Below are 26,972 nucleotides of genomic sequence, written 5' to 3'. Positions count from 1 at the left end.
TTTTAGCTGTCGTTGGGGGGGGGCAACACATCGTAAAATTGACGACCTCTCCATTTGCCCCCCAAATATTATTTTAGATTTATTTCACTTGTTGGTTATACCTTATACCTGGGTCCTACCCCCGAAAGGGGCTTGAGTGTAACAAATAGATGTTTTAGCATTTTGGGGTCTTCTAACCTTTTAGACTATCAATATTTTCCACCAATTAATTTTGAAATAATATTTTCATATCCCAAAGAATGAATGAATTCTAATACCTAAGGCAAAAACCCTTCCAAGCACACACAAGCTTACCAGGGATAGGACAATGGCCGATAAATTGATGCACAACCCCAATGATGATACACAAAATTACCACTTCTGTAGATTACAATTCGTAGTTGAAACGTTTGGACACTCAAACAAACATAATCCATTAAAAGTCCCCAAGGTTGTTGAGCCAACAAATACGTTATTATAAAATTTTTGGGACTAGTCTAACAAACAAACAGACCAATGTCCCCTCCCTTCCTGCAAGCTCACACTATACCAAAGAGATGTGCTGAATATCAATTTCCAAATGTGTACGCAGTTTCCTCATCCTATCTCAATATTTACTACTAGCTAAAAAAGCTTCAAACTTCCAAACTTTCAAAATTTTGAACGTATAAACGATTTATAAATTTTAAACTTTAATTTTCAAATTTTTTATTTTTTTTTGAAGTTTAGTTTATAGCTTTTTTAGCTAGTAGTAAATATTGAGATAGGATGAGGAAACTGCGTACACATTTGGAAATTAAAATTCAGCACATCACCAAAGAGACAAGGACAATTTTTTATAGTTTAGTCATGAATTAAAACAAAGGAAAATATTCTCACATGCCATAACAGCCTTCTATGGAGCAATTCTAATATTTGTTGTAGAGACGTTTACGAGATCTTTAGGGACAATTTACTATTGTATAAAATACTAGCAGCTACGCCCGTGGGGGTACTGATATGAGGAATCAATTTCAATTGTCAAGATTTTTTTTTTTTGGGGGGGGGGTTGTTGGGTCATTTATTCTATGAGCGATTTCTCTTGGGAAAGTGGTGGTATCCTCCCCCATCTATCATATCAGTTCAGCGGTTAGCGAGATCCTTCAGTAGACAGACATACATCCTGTTACTTTTTTATTGGGATTAATAGGATAAAATTAAAAATATAAAAAAAATCACAATATCAAAGTTTTTATTATTTTAATACAATAATTTACAATAAATTTCAAATTTTTACAATTCTTTTTTATAACATTTAGTGTATATGATGATAATATATAAATATATAGCATATTACAATTTTATTATATAATATCACAGAAGTATGAAATCAAAATTATTGTTTGATTTTATTTTAATGACTAAAGAAACATAAGTTTATTGTAGCATCGCTACGTAATTAAAGGCCATTTTACAGCGCAGCTACTCTACAATTTAATATGTACGTAAAAATATCCTTTTATCTTAACAAATTAAACAAAAAGGGGTAGGGTAGTTATCGTTTGTTCGATTATTAATTTATTTCAGGTTAGGTTAGGTTACATTGCGTACTGGTAAGTCCCGCAGGGGTTAGGCATAAGAGATAAAATTACTCCTCTCCCCTTTTCCCCCAATTATTTAGAAATAGGGGGGGGGGGGGTATCAGTGCATATTTGTGTGAAATAAGATGATTAAAACGTTATAATTTAAATTTTGATGAGCTATCTCTAACCAAAAATCCTTTCTAGTGATAAAAAAATGCATATCTGCATAAAACTTAATTTTTGATAATTTACACAGTATAATACTTTACAGCCAAATTTTCATCAATATTTGTTGTTAGCTTGTTTTTGCTGCGCTACTTTTGAATATATTTGTTCTTATCTTTCTTAACTTATAGCTATGGATCCTTGTTTAATTAGAAAAAAATATGAATATTTAGAGAAAGTTGATTTTTAGAGTCTTTTATATCTTCAAATTAAATAAGAATAGAAAATCCACAAAACTATTAATTATTGGTAAAGCTATTATTGATATGTTTATTATCTAAAAAATAATAATTTAAATTAAAAACAGTTCAAATTCCCCATGTTTTTACTTTAATTCAAGACATTTCATGTTTTTCATTTAACAAAACTAATTCTTTATTAATAGTAAAGTAAAGGGGGTTTAGTGTTTGCTAACTTGTCGCAAGCAGAGGGCAAAAAAAATAAAAAAAATACGCTTTCTGTAAATTAAAGTTGTTGGTTAAAAGTTTAGACACTGCTAATTAGACACACAAAAAAGCCAACCAATGAGAGAACATATCCATAAAACTTTGAATACCAATATAAATTAAGTTCAATGTACTTTCCCTCCATTATAAAAGTTGACAAAAGGCATAGTTCTATTACCAAAAAATATTCTAATTATAAAATCTCCATGCTTGCGATAAGTGAGCATATATTCCCTCCCAAACTCGCATGATTTCTGTAAACATGACAAATAACTTAAATAGCTCTGTTTTTTGTTTTTTAATGAAAACACTAGAGAAAAATAAATTAAAGAAATATTACTGAAATCATTAATGAGAAAATATAAATTAATTTCTTCTACATTTCTAATGACATAAACAGTACAAAACATTAAAAAATAAATAAATGCAAAGAATGACTAAACCAATAGAAAAAAAACATATAAATATACTAGAAGCTTACCAACCTCCCCCCCCAAAAATTTTTTTCCAACCATTTCAAAAGAATGGAATCCGCCCTAGACCTTGCCCTGTGAAGGGGAATCCAACCGATCCAGGGGTAAGGGAGATCTTACAGAACAGATAAGACATTTGGGTAAATCCAAGCCCAAATTAGGCAAACAAGAAAAAAAATAAACCCATCAATTATGTCTTTATAAAAATATCTCTTAATACCCCTTTAATACTTTCTTAATTAAGTGTCTTTTCTTAAAATATACTTTAAAAGGAAGAGTTTTGTTTAAGCTGCCATAATGTAGCTTTACTAATAAGTACACTATATCTCTATTCTGTTTATAAATTATAATAATCTAGCTACTCCGGTCAACCACGTTCTTGTTTTAACTGATTATATACGCCACGGGGAACCCACATCTTTGGGCCTTTGAATCCCCAAAACTCTCTGGTTCAGAAAACATTATTATTTCAAATATAAAAAAATTTATAAGGTTATGTCTGTGCCCGCTAGTCTGTAACTGATATCTCTGAAAGCGCAGCAATCCAGAGAGAAAGGGGGGACAATTGGCTGTTTATTACACAAGTCCCCAAAGTTTTATAATAACGTTTTCTTATTCGTTGGCTTCACAACTTTGGGGACTTTAGACAGCTTTCCGCGGATATTAAAATGAAAAATTTTAATATTGAAACCAGTTTTGTTAGACCCGAGGGGCCAAGAGCCCGGACTAACAAAACTGGTATTGATTTTATGATTTCTTATTTTTATAATTGTGTAAAAGTATCTGTTATAAAATGGTGTACATGATTTTTTAGTATGGCTGAGAACCGCTTCTAATACCCCGGAAATGAATCGGTTTCGAAGCCATACTGGAAACTTATTTAATAATAATGTTTGCAATGCCTGTGTCAAGATCCTTTTAATTCTGGAAATATTCTAGGAAGCACAGATTCTAGCACTGTATACACTAACTGTTTATTTAATCTAGAATATAATAAAAAATAAGATTAGTTTATGAAAACTTAAGCCTTTATATTTAACATAAGCTTACATAAGATATGAATTTTTAATGAAAATGTATGCAAATTCATAATGAATTTAATTTTCCATGTAACAAAATTGAATAGCACCAATTTTAATCAGCAACTTAAGACTTAAAAAAAATATTTGTCAATGTTTTGAGATTTTAGCTTTTACAACCCAATGATAATAACAAAATAACCTAAGGGGCGTCTTAGCTCAGTGGTAACGCACTGAGTTACGGTGGTGAGAGTTCGAGTTCAAGTCCCTATGTGGGAACTCGAATTTCTCAGTCGCAATTCATTCACGCAACTTCCCCTTGGTTGTGTAATACAGGTGATAATTGTACCTTACCCAAGCTCCTCCGTGGAGAGCGTCATTCATTACGGCGACTTAATTTGGGACACCTGCCATACTCGGCAAGGGTGAGGTAATAAAGAGACAGCGGGTCAAGTACTTGTACTTGAGCGTGGACCTTAAGCTGGCCCTGGTGCTAGCATACAAAAGTGTCTCGTCCTACTCTATGATTACTTAGGTCCAAACACTAAGAAAACTATGGCTACACACACACACACAAAATAACCTCTTCTGTAGATTAATATCCAAAAGTTTAGACACTACTAGTTTAGTACTCAAAGTTTTAAAGCCAGCGAAAAAGAAAACGCGGATAAAAACTAAAGGAAACAGTGTAATTTAAAGTCAAATGTCTCCTCACTTCTTTACTACACCCATACATAAATGTGACTAACCTAGGTTCTTGAAGTAAACTATGTATTTTCTGAGTTCCTTCGTGATATCCTTCTGGAGCCAGGGTTTCTAGTATTCGCGGTAAATATCCCCTGAAAAAAGAAATTATAATTTTATATAGATTTCCAATATTTAGTAGTTTTGCAGGGATTTAAAGGGAAAAGACAATGGCCGATAAATTGATGTACATCCCAAATGATGATACACAAAATTACCCTTCTGGAGATTACAATTAGAGGTTGAAACGTTTGGCAAATATTTAGTCACATTATAACTTAATAAACAAACCATTGAAACCATTCAAAGATCCCAATTTTTTCTCTCTAGCGAATAAGTTATTATAAAACATTGGAGACTAGAGTAATAAACAGCCCAATGTCCTCTCCCTACCTGGATATGTATGCTATAGTAAATGCACATATTTGAATCTAGCTGATGTACTATTGTGTACAAAGCATCCTAAGATTAATTGCCCAGTACATACAAACTTGTATAATTAATCGTTGAAGTATTGAAGCTATTCTTTAACTTTTATTTAATAACTTGTTTTGTATCCTTTCATTTTTCTATCCCCTAGGCAATAGGGGGAAACAACTTCTATTCAACCCTCTAGAAAAATAGCTTAAAGTCAATATCATCTGTAGGTATATGTTTAAGCAGGATATTAAAGACATATTGAAGTTTTATAACGTTTTCTTATTCGTTAGCTTAACAACTTTAAAGACTTTTAAGTGAAGTTAAGCGTCTAAACGTTTCCACTACTAATGGTAATCTACTGAACGGGTAATTTTTGTATCATCATTTGGAATGTACATCAATTCATCGGCCATTATCTTATTATTTTAGATCCCTGCTGACGGTAAGAAGGAAATCGTCCTATTTCGATGTTATAGATGTTATGTATCTCGTAAAATACGTCCAAAAGCTTATTATCTAACAGCAAAATAATTGTAAAGAATTCAGTTTCTTTTACGTTTTGAATTATTTTCTTTATTGCTAAAAACTAAAAAAGTGTACAATAAGAAAAATTAGCAACGCCAACAACAAATCCTCATTTCTAAAAAAAGCCACAAATTTGTTGCTATGATCAATGTAAACCTTGTTAATACTGTAAAGTTTAACCAAAGAGAGGGCAGCCACAAACTTTTGGACCATTTCTTTGGTCATTTCATATCATTAATTACCCATGTAATATATATATACTAGCCCAATAATGTAATGTTACAGAGATGTGAGTATCTAAACTTTGGAACGTGTAAGTTTGTAAGTCCTGATGACACAAACTAAAACTATTCACAAGAATGGTCTTATTCAAAGGTAATCGGTAGCGTGGCGAACACATAATTATGCAAAAATAACAGGATGTCTCTCTCTCTTTTGTGTGACAAAATTAGAAGTGGAGATTCGTCTTTAAACTTCATAAACTGCGAAACATAAAACTAAAATTTTGTATTTTTATCTAGAAACTAAGTTTCATGATATTAGGACGTACAGACAGACATAATTAACAAGTAGCGTAGTTGCACTAGAGGTCAGGAATCTTAAGGGATAAGACAATGGCCGATAAATTGATGTACATCCCTAATAATTATACACAAAATTACCCATTATGTAGACTACAATTAGTGGTTGAAACGTTTGGATATTCAACTAAATAAACCAACCAATCAAAATTCTATTAAAGTCCTTAAGGTTGTTAAGTCAATGGATAAGAAAAAGTTATTGTAAAACATTGGGGACTAATGTAATAAAAGCCCAATGTCCCCTCCCGCCCTGACAAGAGGTACCTAAAAAGTTGTAGAGTTCTCTCAGCAAGAAACTCGGTTTCTGCTTGACTCAGCTCCTCGCCATGGCTAAATATGGCCTCTGAAAATAAAAGAAAAAAATTATTTACAGGGATAAATATTCGGTGCTTTCCCACAAAAAAAAGGTAGTTGAGAATCGATTCCCCCACCTTCTTTTTACTTTTTAAATAATTGAAAGCAAGGGAGGGGGGCAAGGCGGCTGATTTCTAATGCCGGATATCCGGTATCCGGCCCAACCCTATTATATATGTATGCAATTTTGACTTTTGGAAGATTACTTGCTACACACATCCTGTTACTTTATTATAAGGAGGATATAAGAATTCAAAAACCTACCTTCTACAACATCAATAATAAAAGCAACTCTGCCATTGTTAAGAAGTGAGTTCAGTTTCTTGGAGATAAAATATTGGACTATGTGATTAAAAGATCCTTCCACCAACCATTTTATGCAGTGTAACATCCTAAAATAATAAAAAAAATGTAGTTATAGATGACCTTACTGTCGATGATAATTTGATGAGCCTATCTAAGGGCCCTGCCATTTCCCCTAATCTTTCTATAAATAAAACGCGCCTGATATAGCAGCAGTAGGCATAATTTTTTTGGTCTCCAGTTGTATTTTTAGCTAACATAATTTTTTTTGTATATCTGCCTATATTCACAAACCCCAATGTCATTGTTCATTTCTACCACTTAAAATTCTAATTTAAAATTGTCAAAATGAAAAATGTTATCACCTGGTAATAGCAGGACTAACTTTAAGAAGTCGTACACAAACGTACAGCACAATATCATAAATACCATCTAAAATAATATAAAATCAATAAAAAAAAACGTTAAAAGTACATGATCATATAAATTGACAAAGATAAGAGATAAGACAATAAACGATAAATTTATGTAGATACCCAATGAGTGAGTAAGGGGGGGGGGAAGTTCTGACACTTTTGCGTAAACAGTGATTATAGGCTTTGTCTTTGGAGATAATGGATAGGTTATTTGGCAAAAAAGTTTCCTTTTGGGATGTAGTTTTCCTATTTTTAAAAAAAAATTGGATTCGGCCTCCAGGTTCCGGTACTCCAGGCCTCCAGGTGGATTCTGGAAAGGTAAAAATTAAAAATTCAAGATAGAACAAAACTTATTTAACAAAAGTTTGTACTTTATAGATGGTATGAACTAATTTGAAGAAATTTTTGAAATCGGGCTCCAGGTTCTGGTACTGCAGGCCTCCAGGTGGATCCTGGACAGGTAAAAATTGAAAATTTTTAATTTTAAAGTTAGAACAAAACTTATTTAACAAAAGTGGCTTCTTTATAAATGGTATTAACTAATCTGAAGAAAATTTTGGATTCGGCCTCCAGGTTCCGGTACTCCAGGCCTCCAGGTGGATTCTGGACAGGTAAAAATTGAAAATTCAAGATAGAACAAAACTTATTTAACAAAAGTTGGTACTTTATGGATGGTATGAACTAATTTGAAGAAATTTTTGAAATAGGGCTCCAGGTTCTGGTACTGCAGGCCTCCAGGTGGATCCTGGACAGGTAAAAATTGAAAATTTTTAATTTTAAAGTTAGAACAAAACTTATTTAACAAAAGTGGCTTCTTTATAGATGGTATTAACTAATCTGAAGAAAATTTTGAAATCGGGCTCCAGGTTCAGGTGCTGCAGGCCTCAAGGTTGATCCTGGACATGTAAAAATTGAAAATTTTTACTTTAAAAGTCCGAACAAAACTTATTTAACAAAAGTGGCTTCTTTATGGATGGTATGAACTAATTTGAAGAAAATTTTGAAATCGGGCTCCAGGTTCAGGTGCTGCAGGCCTCCAAGTGGATCCTGGACAGGTAAAAATTGAAAATTTTTAATTTAAAAGTTAGAACAAAACTTATTTAACAAAAGTGGCTTCTTTATGGATGGTATGAACTAATTTGAAGAAAATTTTGAAATCGGGCTCCAGGTTCAGGTAATGCAGGCCTCCAGGTGGATCCTGGACGGGTAAAAATTGATAATTTTTACTTTAAAAGTAAAACAAAACTTATTTTTACAAAAATGGCTTCTTTATAGATGGTATTAACTAATCTGAAGAAAATTTTGATATCGGGCTCCAGGTTCAGGTGCTGCAGGCCTCCAGGTTGATCCTGGACAGGTAAAAGTTAAAAATTTTTACTTTAAAAGTTAAAGCAAAACTTATTTTTACAAAAGTGGCTTCTTTATAGATGGTTTTAACTAATCTGAAGAAAATTTTGAAATCGAGCTCCAGGTTCAGGTACTGCAGGCCTCCAGGTGGATCTTGGACATATAAACAGTAATTTTTTACTTTAAAAGTTAGAAAAAAACTTATTTTAAAAAAGTGGCTTCTTTATAGATGGTATGAACTATATTGAAGAAAATTTTGAAATCGGGCTTCAGGTTCAGGTACTGCAGGCCTCCAGGTAGATCCTGGACAGGTAAAAATTGAAATTCTTTAGAACAAAACTTATTTAACAACATTGGCTTCTTTATGGATGGTAGGAAGTAATTTGAAGAAAATTTTGAAATTGGGCTCCAGGTTCAGGTAATGCAGGCCTCCAGGTGGATCCTGGACAGGTAAAAACTAAATTTTTTTTCTATTAAAGTTAGAACAAAACTTATTGAACAAAAGTTGATACTTTATGGATGGTATTAAATACTTTAAAGAAAATTTGAAATTGGGCTCCAGGTTCAGGTACTGCAGGCCTCCAGGTAGATCCTGGACATGTGAAAATTGAATTTTTTCACTTTAAAAGTTAGATCAAAACTTATTTTACAAAAGTTGATACTTTATGGATGGTATTAACTAATTTGAAGAAAATTTTAAAATTTCAAAATTTTCTTCAAATTACTTCCTACCATCTTTAAAGAAGCCACTTTTGTCAAATAAGTTTTGTTTAACTTTTAAAGTAAAAATTTTTAATTTTTACCTGTCCAGGATCCACCTGGAGGCCTGCAGTACCTGAACCTGGCGCCCAATTTCAAAATTTTCTTCAAATTACTTCCTACTATCTATAAAGAAGCCACTTTTGTTAAATAAGTTTTGTTCTAACTTTTAAAGTAAAAATTGAAATTTTTACCTGAACCTGGAGCCCGATTTCAAAATTTTTTTCAGATTAGTTAATACCATTTATAAAGAAGCCACTTTTGTTAAATAAGTTTTGTTCTAACTTTTAAATTAAAAATTTCAGTTTATACCTGTCCAGGATCCACCTGAAGGCCTGCAGTACCTAAACCTGGAGCCCGATTTCAAAATTTTTCTTCAAATTAGTTAATACTATCTATAAAGAAGCCACTTTTGTCAAATAAGTTTTGTTCTAACTTTTAAAGTAAAAAATTCAGTTTTTACCTGTCCAGGATCCACCTGGAGGCCTGCAGTACCTGAACCTGGAGCCCGATTTCAAAATTTTCTTCAAATTAGTTCAAACCATCCATAAAGTAGCAACTTTTGTTAAATAAGTTTTGTTCTAACTATTAAAGTAAAAATTTTCAATTTTTACCTGTCCAGGATCCACCTGGAAGCCTGCAGTACCAGAACCTGGAGCCCGATTTCAAAAATTTCTTTAAATTAGATCATACCATCCATAAAGTAGCAACTTTTGTTAAATAAGTTTTGTTCTAACTATTAAAGTAAAAAAAATCAGTTTTTACCTGTCCAGGATCAACCTGGAGGCCTGCAGTACCTGAACCTGGAGGCCGAATCCAAAAATTTCTTCAAATTAGTTCACACCATCCATAAAGTACCAACTTTTGTTAAATAAGTTTTGTTCTATCTTGAATTTTCAATTTTTACCTGTCCAGAATCCACCTGGAGGCCTGGAGTACCGGAACCTGGAGGCCGAATCCAAAAATTTTTTAAAAATAGGAAAACTACATCCCAAAAGGAAACTTTTTTGCCAAATAACCTATCCATTATCTCCAAAGACAAAGCCTATAATCACTGTTTACGCAAAAGTGTCAGAACTTCCCCCCCCCCTTGCTCCTTGGTTGAAAATTTGGACATTCAATACTTTGAACCAACCATTCAAGGATTACTGAAAGTCCCAAAATTTAAGAACCAATAAAAAGTTACCAGTATAATTTACAGTAAAATGTCATCTCCCTCCCTTCAAATGTTCGAAGAAATGTGAGAAAGCTTACATAAAATCGCTAGAAACTTTAAAAAATATACCAAAGCATAATAACGTTTCCATAATTCCTGTGTAAAATAATACTTTTATGACCAATACAATAATCTATTATTGCAATAAATATTGCAAAAATTGTCACTAGGTGTAATGAATGATCTTTTTAACTCATTTACCGCCTTTTTTTATTAATATCACAAAACGATATGGGTCTAGTCCCTTAAGGGGCGATTCTTTGTATTTTCACAATTGATTTTCTCCAATTTCTAACCCCTAGCTCTAAACCTGCGGGGCCAATTGCCTAACCCTGCAGGGCAATCATCTAACCCAATATAACCTAACCTAACCTAAAATAACCTATTAAAAGCATTTTTAAAAATAAGATGAATCGCCCCTTAAGAGGCGTTGCCACGAAAGGGACTATACCCAACGATATCATTAAATACTAGGTATTTATTATTAAAAATTGATAATATTTTACAGCAATATGGATATAGAAAAGTGATATATTGTGGGAGATTCTCAAGTATTCTTATAAAATGTTTACCCCATCTCCCCCCCCCCCACAGACCATGAAAAAAACATATTGACCAATATCTGAGGACTATATTATCAACCTAAATTGACGATAAATATTCCCTTGTCACAATATCCACGTATTCTATATCCATTATTACAGCTTTACAAAGAACAACAGACCACCAAACAAGAATGAGTTGCAGAGTAGCTGCACTACCATAAAACAAAAGTACTGAACCTGGTGTATAAACATTACTGGGACCCAGGGAGGAATTTCTGAATGGGAAAAACTGTGCAAAATTGTCTGCAAAAAATAACATAACGTTTTCCTTAATTTCCAGGCCTAAGGGATGGCTATAAAGTACTCTGCCCTGAACAAAGTAAAATAACAAATATAAGTAAAGATTTTGATAAAATTATGGTAAAATTAGGAACTTTCATAGATTTTGATTTATTTGGTCTAAACATTATTCTTTAGGTAATACAAATCTTAATACCTACATCCTGAAAAAAAGTTTTAAGTTTTCATTCTTTTACATCAATGCAGATAAAGAACCGCGTTTCTTTAACCAATTTTGTTTTCTTGGATCCAAACAATTATAAACAAGGATGACAACATCCATAAAAGTGAAGCTTAACACATTAGAACGTCAGACAAACGAACATTACTAAATATAGAGTAACAAAGCATTTAATATTCAACATATTCTAGAAGTTTGAACAAAAATTCAGTATAAATATTTGGATTAAATACAGGAGGTACTTAATCGGGGCTATAGCACTTACACATCCAGCAAATTTACAGTTGATGTATTTTTGGCAAAATGTTTTCTTACTTTTTCTCATGCCATAAATACATCCAACACTGGCATTTACACATCTATACTTTTTCAATTATATGTCATAAATACATCCAACACTGGCATTTACACATCCATACTTTTTCGATGATATGTCATAAATACATCCAACACTGGCAAATACACATCTAGATTAATTCATATGAATATTTATTTACAATTAATTATATTTTGTACAGTATGTATTGGTCTTAAACTTTTTACCCTATTTTAGTTACTCTCCCCCTATTTACTTCCCTTTTTCTCAAGATGCTCCCTACAAAACATCAATACATTTCCGCAGGTGGTCAAATTATTGCTATATAATATTATAATTTAGATATTTATTGTTAGTTCATTGTTTTATTATGGCAGAGCCAGAGGCTATTTTTTTGTGACAACAAAAACAACTGGGAACCTTTAGTTGCTGTGAGGCACTTTGTAAGGCCACGATAAGCTGCCGTTATACGTCAAAAGAAGCCGCTCAAGAGACTGATGAAGAACCTCAAATTATTAGGTAAAAGTTTACTACATTTTTAGGTTTATATATATTTGTATATATATAAATATGTAAAATGTATATATCAAAACAGTTGGGGGTTATAAACAATTACATTAGATCTTGTTATCGATTTAAAATATATAATATTGGGATTAAAATAATTGTAAATTACGTTTTGTATTTTAATTAATATATATATTATATATGTATATATCAAAACAGTTGGGGGTCATAAACAATTACATTAGATCTTGTTATTTATTTGTAAAATATATATTATTCCTTTGCAAATTGTAAATTGCGTTTTGTTTTTTTAGTATTCCAACTGTGCATATAATGAGTGATGGGAGATTACATCTACCTAGCCCTGCTGAATCAAAAGTCACCGAGACCAAATTTGCCATCCGGGAAGCTATAGTATCCGATCCGCTCTCCTTCATCACCCAAGTTTACGAAGCCTGTGTCGCAACCACACTGAATTCTATCAGAACATCTGGTGAGTATTTTCATTTTATATGTAGCGAAGCTACTTTGTATAAAATAAGAATAAAATATTTAGATATAGAATATACTAGAGTTGGCTCGATATAATTATCTCCCTATTGGCTAGTTTTCTATATGCATATCTATTTTTCAATAAATCTATTTTCCTCACCCGGCATTACTATCTAAAAGAAAGTAAATATTTAATAATTTAAATGATTTTAAAAAGATTTTTTAAATTATATTTTTTCCTTTACATTACCATCACCAAAGGGTTAATGATGATGATTACAATTTTAGTTTAATATTTGACCACACAAAGTGTCGCTACAATCGAATTCTTTTAAAACAGAGTTTTCTTAAATTTATTATATTATAAATTTAAATTTTCTTTTTTATGATTAGAAATTAAGTACATCAATATAAGGTAAATAGCAACATGAAATAAAAAAAATGAATTTATTTTTAATAAAGTAAAATAATGGGTCTTATCGTTCTGGGCAATGAGAGTTTATTATGGATTATTGGATCACTATGAGTTTTAATCATATATTCCTTGGAAAACTTGAGCTCGTTTATAGACATTTATTTCCTATATAGATCTGACATGGATCTTGAAGCAATTAAGCAGGCCGTTTTGTACATGTTAAAAATTGGAAGATTTCATTAAATAAAAGTTATCGCAAATATACTTAGTAAATAATCGAGTATTTTCATCATAAATGTATCGACGCTTCTTAAAAAAGAGAATATTTAATTGGTATAAAATAAGGTTTAGGGTTTATAATCGAATTCAATAAACAATAAAAACTAATCTTTTTTTTATTTATCAAGGAGATTTAACAATAGAAGTACAGGGATTCAAGGGACAGGACCTCCAAGACCCCACAATCAATATGGAAGTGGGGATATGTCTGACTTGTTGGTTGATGATTTTGGTAGACCAATATATAGAATTGTGACAAGGTCAAGATCGTCACAACAATCCATCAAATAATGTTTTTTTTTTATTTTAATCTGACAAATATATTTTAATTTAAATCTTTAAAATGCTTTTATTTTAACCTGACAAATATATCATAACTCAAATAATATACAAGTGTGTTTTCTTATCATTTTGTGTTAAATTGCTATGGATGTATAAATGCCAGTGTTGGATGTATTTATGACATATGAATGAAAAAGTATGGATGTGTAAATGCCAGTGTCGGATGTATTATTGACATATGTATAAAAATATGGGATGTGTTTTTGCCAGTGTTGGATGTATTTATGGCATGAGAATCGATTTTACTGTCATTTATACAGTAAAAATTCAGTTTGTCATAAATACATCCAATGCACTGGCATAAACACATCCACTGTAAATTTGCTGGATGTGTAAATGGCAGTCCCCCACTTAATCTTATATTTTAAGAATTGCCTACAACATTATACCTAATTATTCTAGGAATCCATATTCCATAAATCAATTGGATGATTACATTTTATGAAGGTTAAAGGGACTGTGAACGTAAATTTTTCTCATCTTAATATCAAATCTTAACATTATCTCATTCATAATATCTCACAGATAGAGCAAAACACGCTTTTGTTTGCTTAAAAAACGGCTTTTTCCGACGATTTTTATAAGGTACGGGGAAAGGAAGAAATTTTCCGTATTATATAAAATGTGCATTAAATTGCTTTTTTCTCCCATTATAGCTAAAATTAAACTTTTTCACATAGTTCTAGATTTTTCCTAACAGTTAAGCTGACTTTTAACATAATCCTTGCTTTAATCCAATGTATAGTTACTTAGAAATTGATAAAATAAGCAACATTTTTTTATTGAAAACCAAATACAATAACAAAGCCAGAAACAGGTTTTTAATTAGTATCCAATTAACTTAAAATGGCCCATCTCTCGCCCACCTTTAATTACAAATTTGTAAATAATAAAGACGCAATATTTCTTTATAAACAGTCTGATAAAAGTGTAAACTAATTCTCCAAAGTGGGTTATTTATTGTTCAACACAATAAAAAAGGATATTATTATTTTATATAACCTATGAGATTCAACCCTTTGTAGACAGTGAGGTATTTTTTTTGTCAATAATACGAATTTAAAATATGTCTTTATTACCTAATTACTATGTTATAAAAAAACGAATTGGCAATTTTATAGCATAAAATAAATCCTTAACAGTAAGTAAATTGTTTCAACTATATATGACAAGTTAAATATCCCTACAAACATTATAAGAAACAAAAACGTTCAGATTTTCCCTGTTTTTTCCTTTTTCCCTCTCAAAATACCATAAAATCAAGGCATTATTTCTGGATAGTTTTGTGAATAGGACATTTTTGGTTGATCAGTGTAGTGAAATATGCTTAGTAAATGTTAAGATTTGATAATCAGATGAGAAATTTTTACGTTCACACTCCCTTTAAGAGCTATCCGTTACATACGGACTGACCATAACGAGCTTCGCTTTTAATGATAAATTCATAGGAGTAAAATAACCTTAAAAACATCCAAGACATAATTCACAATGAAAAAGAATTAGAATGACATAGTGTGAAGGAATTTCAATGGAGTATTTAATTTACTCCCATACAAAAGAGAGAAAAGATTTGATAATTTCAATTACAAAATATTCAATAGCCATATAGTAAGGTATTTAATAAAAGCAAATATAATCTACAGTTAGCGTTTGTCAGTTCGTCAATCACAAAGTGGGCTTTTTAGTAAGGATCTAAAGGGATAAGACAATTGATGTACATCCTCAATAATGATACACAAAATTACACTTTTTGTACATTAAAATTAGTAGTTGAAACATTTGAACACCCAACTTAATGAACCATCCAATCAAAATTAAAAAAAAGTCCCCAAAGTTTTTATGGCAACGAATAAGAAAATATTAATTGAAAACTAATGTAATAATGATCCCAATGTCACCTCCCTTCCTGGCATTTTAGTATCTCTCTATTGATTGCATACATTTGTATGTATGTTAATTCGGTTAAAAAGAGGTATAATGATGGTTAAGCATAATATATATTTGTAGAATCTCTATATCCACATCTTAAAATAAAATTACATAAATAGCCTATGACATCCTGAATTTTAGGCAAAGCTGCTGGAGATTATCGTCAAATTTTTGTTCCGACTCCTAATTATTAGTTTTCTCATTATCAAAAGCGCTATATTTGTCAATGTGCGTGAATCACCTTGTTTGGTTTATTAAGCTACGCCCCTATTAATGTTGTCATCCTTGTTTTTATTATTCATAAAACAAATGTTATGTTCTTCCTTTATAGATGGTATTATACAAGTCTTGTTTGTTGATCACAGAGTCGGGACAATCACTTCCAATATTACTAAAAATAAACGATTATTAATAGTAATTTATTTCTCGCATCGTATTATTAACAGCTTTCCGCGGATATAGAATGTACAATTATAAGATTAAGACCAGTTTTTTTTAACCCCGAGGGCAAGGGCTAAAAAAACTGGTTTTATCTTATGATTGTACATTTTTATATTCGTAGAAAGCTGGATATGATACGATGCTAGACATGGTCGTATGGATGAGAACCGGTTCCTATCCCACGGATTCGAATGAATACGAGAATAAATGTTTCCTTGGATTTCTACCAATTCTGAGCCATATTGTAAAATCATGTATCGTACAGTATTTTTATAAGGAATTTTCTACGAAATCCTATAAAATTCCTGTTATGTTTTATTTTATCATCCTTGGTAAAAAAAACCTATGCTACGATGCGATGAATAACTATTGACATAATGAATTTTTTCCATTACTAAGTCGCCTTTTAATTTTTTCACAGGCGCATTTTAACAACTTGATATGTTTAGTTAGGACTTTCAGACAAAGATAACAGCATTAAAAGATTGGTTTGCTAACATTTCAAAAACCTTTAAAGAAGAAAATTGGTTGATTTATCAAAAGTTTACATATAGTTTTACCTTCTATCTGTATGAATAGATGCTTCAGTAAATGATTTAATAAATGGCTGTAAGAACTGTCCTCGCTCTTTTGTTAATCTAGAAAAATACATCAAAATTACCTTTTTTCTCAATTCACTATGATTTCGCTAAAAATTCCATTTAAAAAAAAAAGTTTTACATACCTAAGCCTCGAGACGGTTTCATTTTCATTTATAAAATAAAGATGACCTAAGAGGCTAAGGCGCAGCGGCCAGGTAAGAATAAAGGGATAATATATTTCAAAGGTTTATATACTCGATATACATTAAACCTAAATCAGGTCAATTAGTGGAGACTTAAGAGGTAAATTAATGCGCATGTTTGACTTCCGGAAAGCATTTGATAAATGAAAAAAATAAGAAAAGGGAGAAGTAGTTTGTGCTTGTAATGCGTAAAATCCGTTAGTTACAGGGAGTAAGGGAGGGGACAAGGGGCAATTAATTCAATTATTTTCTGTATTTTCTGAAAGACCTTGAAATCCAGATTAATCCAGAAAATATGGAGGAAATTTTAAAGGGAGTGTTAATACAATACAGAAAACAATAAAATAAGAAGAAAGTTCCAAGAAAAAAGCATTCATTTCAAAATTATATTACCAGCATGCACATCAGACTGACGTAACCATTATGTAATTAATGACTAGAAAAATCTCCCTGGAACCCATTCAACCCAAAATTTAATTGGATTCTTGAATTGTTTATAAAACAAATATCACAATAACGTTTTTATCTATGAAATGATATTTTCTGGAGAGAAAAAAATTGCCAAAACCAGCCACATCATAACAAATAAAGTTTATTAATACTTGTCTGCAATATTAAAAACTAACAAACGAGTTAGCGGCATTCTGTACGCTAGTACCCAAAGTCAGTCAGAAACTGCTAAATTCTTGCACATTCCCTTTAAGCCAGTACCCAAAGTCTGAGATTCCTAAAAATTGAATGTTCGATCCATTGTCCCCTCCCTTACTCCCTGATTAGTTAGCTTCAGTCGTAAGCGATTATTAAGTCTAATTGTTATTAAATATGCTTTTTGTCAATATTAAGAAAAGTTAGACTTAATAATCGCTTTCGACTGAAGCTAACTCACGGATTTTACACAATACAAGCACAAACTACTTCTTCCTATTTATAAAAATTGCTTCGCTTATTGACCGACGGACGAAACACAATAGCATTAACTGTCTAATATAAAATATCTAGATACTCATTTGTCAGGGGAATATTCTCATCAAATATCTGCCATCTATCTTACATATCAAGTTCGAAAATGATATAACCATAAAATTTCAGACAGATATTTAGAATCAAAAAGCGAAAATACTTACTTTTTAGGGACACTTTTGATCATCCTTGTGAGGCCCAGCCTCGAGGCAGCCTCTGTGAATTCCGACTGTGATGTCAGGAAGGTGAATAGCAGGTCAGATTTTTTCAAAGAATCCTTTTGTAGCAACTTTCTGATATAATCCTGAAACATCAAATTAGAATAATACATTACGTTTTATATGTAATCACATCTTTCATCTATAATAAACACAAGCTCTTCAACCTACTTCATGACGACTTTTGTTAAAACTCTAAGAAACCTTGGCTAATCAATCATTCAATCTATACCTAATATATAGTTAAGTTTTTTTATTCAAATCAAAATTTCACCAAAACTGTTTTGCTTAACCATTAGTTAGTGCTTTTTAGGGGGGGTTTTATATTTGTCTTTCCATGGAAACATTATTGACAGTAAAGGGATATTTAGCTTGAGCTAAGCTATACCAATTTATATATTATTTTAGGTACATTGCTATAAATAAATTTGGCCCAAATAATAGTCCTCTTTTTTTTCACTTAACCCTTAACGGTCGGGGGGGGGGGGGGGCGTTGAACGCCCCCCCATCCGGTTTTTTTCTATCTCATTTTCTGTGTGTGAAAGATAAAGAGCCCAAACTGCGTGACTTTTTAAGTTTGGGTATGACACATAACCGAGAGTTGGAATTTTTTGAATATCTCCATCCTGGCGGGCACAGGATGCCAGCAAACCTGGCAGGGTCATCCAAGTAAAGAGCAAAAATATCCTCTAGTAGTACATCCTCATATTAAATACAGGTGTTCAAGTCAATTTCAGGTTCCAGGTATGATCCTGCAGGTCCTGATCCTCCAGGTCTCCAGAAATCTTTAAATGGCTCATGTGGCCTTAATTTTTGACTTAGAGACTTCAAATTTTAAACTTAAGCTTTTCTTACATGTCTACATAACGTTTTAAAATTTCATAAAGTACAGCTGCGGCCGCTGAAATTTATATTTTGATATTTGAAATATAAAATTTACATAAAGATTAACATTTTCTGCAAAAAAAATTTTATTCTAGCTTCAAAAATAAAAAAATTACAGCCGTTTGAAATTTTTAAGTAAAAAAAAAACCTAAAAACAAAGGTTGTTAAATAAAAGGGTGAAGGAAGCGAAAATGGACCTTGACTTACTTAAGGTCGGAAATTGATCTAAATATTACCATCCTTGTTTCACATACGTCTTTACTATTCTACTAAATCTAGGTTACATGTATTTTCAATAAAAAAAAACACTGTTTACTACGAAAAAATTTCATTGAATAGAAAGAGTTTCTGAAAAACTATGAAAATGACGCAGGAACTTTTTCTTCAAAAGAAATTAAGGCGTACGAAGATTGACAAAAACAAGAACGAAAACATTCATTCATGAATGAAATAATTGGTAGAGAAATTGTTTATGTTTAAATGTTCAAATATATTCTACTGTTGCTAGATCAGGCGCGTGTTATTGATTATAAGTGGTCGGGGAAAGTCTTGACCAAACTTGGAAGTTACAAAAAAAATTAAAGACCAATACAAAAATGAAAAGATACTTAAATTTATTTCTACTTGCGGCTACACCCCTAGAAGCCTCTAGTGGCACTTAATTTAGGAGGGGAGAAAGTTGATCCAACCATTATCAATAGTTTCCAAAAGTTGTTTTTTTTTTGGGGGGGAGGGTCATTTTTTTTTCTAGGAGTGTGGAAATACCCTCCCTAAAAATAGCTAAAAACCTTCCCTGGACCTAAGAAGCTTTACTGTTATTTTAATTTGTAAGAAATTTTTGGTAAATATGATGCTTTTATTTCTACATTTAATTAATTAAACCCAGGGAACAAGAGGCCAATGGACTTTTAATTGCATTAGTATCCAAAATTTCATCATTACGTTGTCTTATTTGTTGGCTCAAAAACTTATGATACAAGCATTGTCCAAACGTTTCTAACAAGAATTTCAATGTTAAGAAGGGTTTTATCCCTGAATTAGACCGTAGTAAAATCTAATATTTGGCTTTATGTACACAACTTCTATGGGAAAGGAATTATTGAAGAAAACGTTTGGTTTAAATCAGAAGCTTTATTAAAGCGTAAAATATTAATTGTATTAAAAAACTTCAAATGAAAAACATTTTCATACCTGGAAGGGTTCCAGCTTGGATTGAAGAACATCCAAGCCTCGTCCTCCAAATATCTTTGCTCGGGAAGGCAACTAAAAAAATAAAATAATTTATTATTACAAAATGTATGTCTTTAAGTAGTTCAGTTGAAACTTTATAGAATTAATTAAATAGAATTTTCTTGAAAAAAATTAATCATTAAATAAGACATATTTAATTGTAAGATTATATTTAAAGCAAGTTAGAAATTTAATATTTACTATAATATAATACATTAGTATATAAAACGCGAATTCCATATTAGAAATTATATAAGAGTGATTACCTTTGTCATTTCTTAATAAGAACTGAATAACACACAGGTAGTAATAGTCATTTATCGCATCGAATTATAAACAGCTTTCCGCAGATATTACAAAGAAAAATCCCACTAGGTATATACCATTTGTGTAAAATTTCTATAATACGATACGATACTTGATTTTTCAGTATTACAAAAACGGTTTTAATCTGCAGGATATTAGTTTGTTTCTAAAATGTTTTATTGTCCTACCTTAGCATCTTCAAAGATACCATGATACTGCACCAAGGCTGACTGCAGGGAATAAAACTCGTGGTACTGTCTGAAATAAAAAAAATAGGAAATAAAACTCGTGAAAATGTCTGAAAAAAAAAAAAAATAGGGAATAAAACTCGTGGCACTGTCTGAAATAAAAAATAATCTGGTTAGTTTTAATACACTGTTGGCCGTGGATAAAATTTATGAGATAATTTACACTCACAAACTAAAATGCCAAACTTCAAATTAAAATCCTTTTTGATCCCATTTTGTCTCTTGAATGTAAATACTCCTGTTAGTTTGAAGTATTTTTATAAAGGGAATAGTAGCTTTTGCAAGTTAAGAGTAAGATTCCAGTCAAATGCGCTTATTAGGTCAAATTGTTTTTAGATATATGCGTTTAATTATACTATGCGTTTGGTCAACATTAAGAACAGTTAGACTTAATAGGGGCATTTGACTGGAAGCTTGCTCACAATTTTAAGGAATATTGCGAAAGCTACTATTCCCTTTCTCAAATTATAAAGTATATTTCGAAATATTTTCCATCCTTTTAACTCTGATGAGGGAAAACACAGATATAATATAAAGATTCTTGATATAATTTGTCATTGTTCTATTTTGGTCCCAATAAAATTCGAGGATAGGAAAATTAATTCTTAAAAACAATACAGTACTTGATTTATGAAATGGGGATCTCTAGGACGATCAGTCACAATGAAAACATTAGTTCTTCTATATTAAGCAAGCATCCTGTAATTTTACATATAGGTTTTGTTTGTATTTCTGAATATATTCGACTACATCAATGGATTTATTATTACTTGGATCTTATACCAGATTGTCAATTAATCTAATAAAGTGAAACTTGTAGCTGGTTAAAATGACGTTACCCCCACCTCCCACATTTGACCTATCTCCTCCCCTCTTACTGAATGAACAAACTGACCCATTAAGTGGTGTCCATGTTAGGAACCTAAATTGGCGCCAATTTTCCTTTGTCATAATATTCACGTATATTCAATATCCATAACTACAACAGCACTCAATCCTACTTTTTTTATTGTTTGAATATTAGGCTTAGCTTTTATGTATGTTGATATCCTTTGTTTTATTGAATAAAAATCCTAGATCTCCTAATGTCCATCTATTTGTAATTCCTGCCAAAAACTAAAGGTATTCTGATCCATTAACAGGGCAAAACTAGAAGGATAAATACTCAAAACAGGCAGGGATGTAAAGGGATAAGACAATAGCCGATAAATTGATGTACTCCCCCAATGATTACCCTTTCTGTAGATTAAAATAAGTGGTTGAAACGTTTGAGCACCAAACTTAATGAAACAACAAATCAAAATTTACTAAAGTCCCTAAAGTTGTTGACCAAACGAATAAGAAAACATTAATTTAAAACTTTGGGGACTAGTGTAATAAACAGCCCATTGTCCCCTCATTCTCTGCAAAGTAGGGCAATAACTAACATAACGAAATACCTTAAGGGATAAAACAATGAATGCTAAATTGATTTACATCCCTATTGATGATAATCAAAATTACCCCTTCAAAATTAGTAGTTGAAAAGTTTACAACTTACAATTTTAGAATCAAAATTAAAATGCCCAAAGTTTTAAGTAAACGAGTAAGAGAATATGGTTTTAAACCTTTGAGTACTAGTGTAACTTGCAGCCAATGGCCACTCACACTCAAAAAAATACATCTTTGATCATGTTTCATAAAAGAGATGTAAGAACGAATGAGAGCATAAAGTTAGCATCTTACAGCAATGATCATCAAATGCTTAGACTAATACACAATTTTTTGATACATATTATGTATTTACATGTTGAGGTGCATAATATGTAAAAACATATTTTTAAAGAATTGTTCTTTTGTACCTATTATGTTCTTTTTTTGAAGCAATTATCTGAATTATTCTCTTTTCTTAATTTTTTGTATGTACTTAAAATGCATTTAAGGGCTTTGATGTCATCAAATCATATTTTTCTTTTGATTTCGACATTTTTAGCAGCAAAGCTACCATAACACTACCAAATGGGGAAACGGTAATTATCGGCTGATATTAAAAATCTATAATACAAAGTAAAACGATGTCTGTCTGTTTGTGTGTTTGTCTGTTTGTTTGTAGCGAAGGATCTCGCTAACCGCTGAACCGATCGGGTTCTCCTTTACAGGGTAGCTTCTCATAGATCCCGGGAAGGTTTATAACTATTTTCTCGGGGGGTGGGACACCCCTAACCCCCAAAAAATGAAAAATACCCCCCCCCAAAAATTTTTTTTTTCTTTTCAAAACTAAAATTAAAATAGTGGGTTCGACTAACCCCCCCCCCCAAAAAAAAAAAAATCCCCCCCCCCCCAATTTTTTTTTCTTTTTTCTTTTAAATCTAAAATACGAAAAATTGGTTTGATCAAACCTCTTGGGGCAAAGCCCCTAGAGGCTAGGGGCGAAGCCGCTAGTAATAATACAAAGTAGAACGATGTCTGTCTGTCTGTTTGTTTGTAGCGAATGATCTCGCTAACCGCTGAACCGATCGGGTTCTCCTTTACAAGGTAGCTTCTCATAGGTCCTTGGAAGGTTTTTAACTATTTTCTTGGGGGGTGGGACACCCCCAACTCCCCTAAAAAATGAAAAATCCCCCCCTAAAAATTTTTTTCTTTTTAAAACTAAAATTAAAACAGTGGGGTCGACTACCTCCCAACCCCCCAAAAAACAAATTTATTTGATTAAACCTCTTTGGGCAAAGCCCCTAGAGGCTAGGGGCGAAGCCGCTAGTTAAACATAAAAGACTATTTTTGTGACGATCTCTCGGTTAAACCCCCTCTTCTCGAGTACTTTTCTTTCAAATTATGATAATTGGGCATATACTCTATAACTGACTTTGCCAGTCTTTTATTTTTGTGCTTCGCTACACATGGATATTGCTATCATAATTTTCAAAAATGCATAACTAAAATAAATGATTTCTATTCAATTGGTTCGATAATATTATAGGGGGAAATGGGTAGAAAAAGTTTACCATGAATAAAGAAATAGTTATTTTAATGTTTTAATTTAAAAATGCCCAGGAAATTATCCAAAAGTTGCTTAGTAATGGAATTGTTAATTTGACAGACAGATGTACATAACTTATCAAGTTGCTGCGCTTCTAGTAACATGATAATGCTCATTTAAAAGAAATCATAATAATAATATTAAGACTGACACTTGGTATACAATTTATTTTGACAAATTATTACTTTTTCCGTGATTTCATTGAAATTGAATAAATGGAGAAAAGAGAGGAATGGGGCACAGTATTGTGCATGAATAAAGTAATAGGGTATCATTTTGGGGGGGGGGGGACCAAGTGACGTCTGTAACTTTCCTTATGACGTCAGCAGAGTGTGTGTGTGTATTTCAATGTAATTTGTGTCAAAGAACAATTTTATGGGAAACAAGGATGATTTGTGCATGACAATAAGTAGCGCAGCAATACTAATAAGAAAGAATATTTTTGGGTAAAATCCTAGCATTTTCCTAGAGGCTAGACACATAAATTTATTTTTAGTAAAGGTTATAGTTAAAGATATCATATGACAATGAAAGCGTTTCTGAGATCTTAACTGACTTAACACTAAAACTTTAAACACAATCTAGTATGCAGGTATCTAAGAAATAAGACAATGGTCGATATATTGATGTACATCCCCATAGACGTCCAAGCTTTTTTTGGGGGGGGGTGGTAAAAAATTTTTAAGGGGGGGTAATTCGATTTTGGTTGGGGTTAAACGGTGCGCGAAGCGCGCCGCAAATTCCCCCCCCCCAAAATTTTTTACCCCGGGGGTAAAATTTGCTTGGGGGGGGGGGGGGTAATTACCCCACCCCCCACCTGAATTTTTTTTTATTACAGATTTTTTATTTTGGGGGGGGGTATTTACCCCCCCAAATTTGTTTGGGGGGGGGGGGGTAAATGCCCCCTCCTAAATGGTTGGGGGTGCCTCAATTAATCAACAAATCAAAATTCATTAAAGTCCCCAAACAAACTAATAAAAAAACGTTATTATAAAACTTTGGGGACTAGTTAAATAAACAGTCCATTGTCCTCTCTCTCTATGACAAGCATGATAAAAGCAAACTGTTTAGAGGCTGCGCTTCCAAGACTACAAAAATAGAATCACACATTCACTGCATGTCCATGGGAATTGCCAGGTAGGAGGGGGACATTGGACTGTAAATAAAACTTGCACCCAAAGTTATTTTACCAGGTAATCTCATTTGTTGGCTCAAAAAAAACTATGGACACTTTAATAAATTTTAAGTGGTTGGTTCAAAACTAATCCAGACTTTTTAATCAATAATCTTAACAAGGAAGTTCAAGGGGGGGGGGGTAAAGTAGTGCCCCGCCCCCCAAAACGAATTGGTTAAAAAAATTTGCGCATTCCCCCCCCCCCAAATAAAAAAGCTTGGACGCCCCTGAATCTTAATCTACAAAGATGTCAAAGGGGGTAAATTTGTTCATCGTCATTGGGGGTGATTGTGAATATAAAAATTTTCGGCCATTGCCACATTGTCATATGTCTTAAAATCCCTGGAAATTGATGGGAAAGAAAGGTAGGTACCTAGTTATTTTATGTACTCTACATATTTAAAAACCTCAACAAAAAAACGAAAGAGTGACAAGTAAAAATGAATAAAAAAGAAAAAGGCTTTGTAACCACGGAATAGTTATTCATGGCATTGTATTATAGACAGCTTTCCGCGGATATCAAAATGAAAAATTATAACCGGGCCAACTAAAATGGTATTAATTTTATGATTATTATTATTAATATTCGTGGGAAATTGTCTGTAAAATGATGCTATACATGATTTTTTTAGAAGGGCTAAGAACCGGTTCTAATCCAGCGGATATTAGTCGGTTTCGTAGCCATACTGTAAAGCATCTTTATCAATGGCCTGACAGCATTTCAATTAGTCTCTTGGAATGACGCCACTTCTGACACAAACATTCTTGTGAGGTCGTCCGATAGTAGCACGTCAACTTTTATTTTGATGGCTTAACATTTTTTGTTTATTGATAAGGTAAAGAAATACAGTTTTATTAGATTATTGACCGTAAATATTGAGGAAAATGTAAGAAAAGTTTTTTTTGTAAAATAAAAATTCATTGAACGTACGGTTTTATTTGTTTTGAATAATGCTGTAAAATTTATTGTACATGTCAAATCAAACATTAATTAAATTGATAAGATGTTCTATTATCCCCCCCCCCCATTCAAATTTTTTTAATACTGGCAGTTCAAGATAGCTTAATGAGCTGACAAACAAACAACCCACCCCCTACATTGGAAGAAATTAAAATTAATCTACTTAATAATGTAAGACGGACAAGATTTTATATTGCAACTATGCTTCTAAAAAAAAGACAAGTATATCTGCTTTCATTCAAAAGTAAAGTACATTCAATAACTTTGAATATATTTATGTAAATGCAAAGCTTTCCTTTTTTTAAAAGTACGAATAATTGGGATTTATTTTTAAGCTACGTGGATTTTTTTCTATGTAGTTTACATATTTTTCTATAAATCTTCTTAAAACTTTTTTAAAGGAATAAGGCATAACCAACAAAGGAAATAAATCTAAAATAATATTTGGAGGCAGATGTAGAGATCAGTTCTAATGTGTATTGACCCCCCAACGACAGATGAAATTACGTATGGGTTTCGTGATTTTTCTTTACATTAATTTCTTTGTTGGTGTAAGCCGTTTTTTAACCCAAAAAGGCTTTTGAATAAAGCAACTACGACCAAAAGTCATACACAGATCTATTTGAAAATTGACAGTAATTTCATTGTTTACTTACAGATTTGAACATTTTAAAAATGTAGCTTTTTTAATTATTGAACTATACAACATAACATCAATGTCTATAATTGATTTTAAAAATCTGATAAAATCTTAATATGTCCAAACGTTTTAATCTAATGCTCCATTTCAATTATGTACATCTTGCTTGTCTTCTAAACTGACCCTAATAGCATGGCCTACGTCGTAAACTGACCCTAATAACATGACCTAAGTCGACCTGAGCTTCATATTTGTATATTGTTTTAGCAGTTCAAAATGTAGTGTAAACAAACAAGATATAGTACGATGGTGTGCATTAAATTCCGCAGATTATCACACCCGCTAAACGTTCATATTAGCAAAAAATACACAGTAAGACAATGGCAATACCCTTA

General features: G+C 32.0%; 1 protein-coding gene and 1 long non-coding RNA gene across 4 annotated transcripts in view; one reads left to right on the top strand and one right to left on the bottom strand.

The window, feature by feature from the left end:
• Positions 1 to 1,193: 1,193 nt before the first annotated feature.
• The window catches only part of LOC145325203 (sorting nexin-14-like), a 55,376-nt gene continuing 29,597 nt past the window's right edge, over positions 1,194 to 26,972 (bottom strand). For all 3 annotated transcript variants that reach the window (XM_080168092.1, XM_080168093.1, XM_080168094.1), the window contains 12 exons: positions 20,727 to 20,796; positions 20,194 to 20,265; positions 18,064 to 18,203; positions 16,716 to 16,793; positions 16,040 to 16,105; positions 11,152 to 11,219; positions 6,997 to 7,063; positions 6,593 to 6,720; positions 6,239 to 6,317; positions 4,454 to 4,543; positions 3,588 to 3,668; positions 1,194 to 3,131 (listed from right to left, as the gene is read on the bottom strand). In XM_080168092.1, coding sequence (XP_080024218.1) covers positions 3,593 to 3,668; positions 4,454 to 4,543; positions 6,239 to 6,317; positions 6,593 to 6,720; positions 6,997 to 7,063; positions 11,152 to 11,219; positions 16,040 to 16,105; positions 16,716 to 16,793; positions 18,064 to 18,203; positions 20,194 to 20,265; positions 20,727 to 20,796 — 934 coding nt within the window. In that variant the 3' untranslated portion in view covers positions 1,194 to 3,131; positions 3,588 to 3,592. The remainder of the gene's footprint in view (positions 3,132 to 3,587; positions 3,669 to 4,453; positions 4,544 to 6,238; positions 6,318 to 6,592; positions 6,721 to 6,996; positions 7,064 to 11,151; positions 11,220 to 16,039; positions 16,106 to 16,715; positions 16,794 to 18,063; positions 18,204 to 20,193; positions 20,266 to 20,726; positions 20,797 to 26,972) is intronic.
• Positions 12,041 to 13,787, top strand: LOC145325205 (uncharacterized). The gene is made up of 3 exons (XR_013881416.1): positions 12,041 to 12,269; positions 12,572 to 12,750; positions 13,572 to 13,787. It is a non-coding gene; the product is annotated as an uncharacterized LOC145325205 (long non-coding RNA).

Source organism: Acartia tonsa, chromosome 7, assembly GCF_053477335.1.
Source record: "Acartia tonsa isolate MP-2025a chromosome 7, ASM5347733v1, whole genome shotgun sequence".
Classification (NCBI taxonomy): Eukaryota; Metazoa; Arthropoda; class Copepoda; order Calanoida; family Acartiidae; genus Acartia; species Acartia tonsa.
The sequence above is the reverse complement of the archived record's forward strand: the minus strand, read 5'-3'. Positions and strand labels throughout refer to the sequence as shown.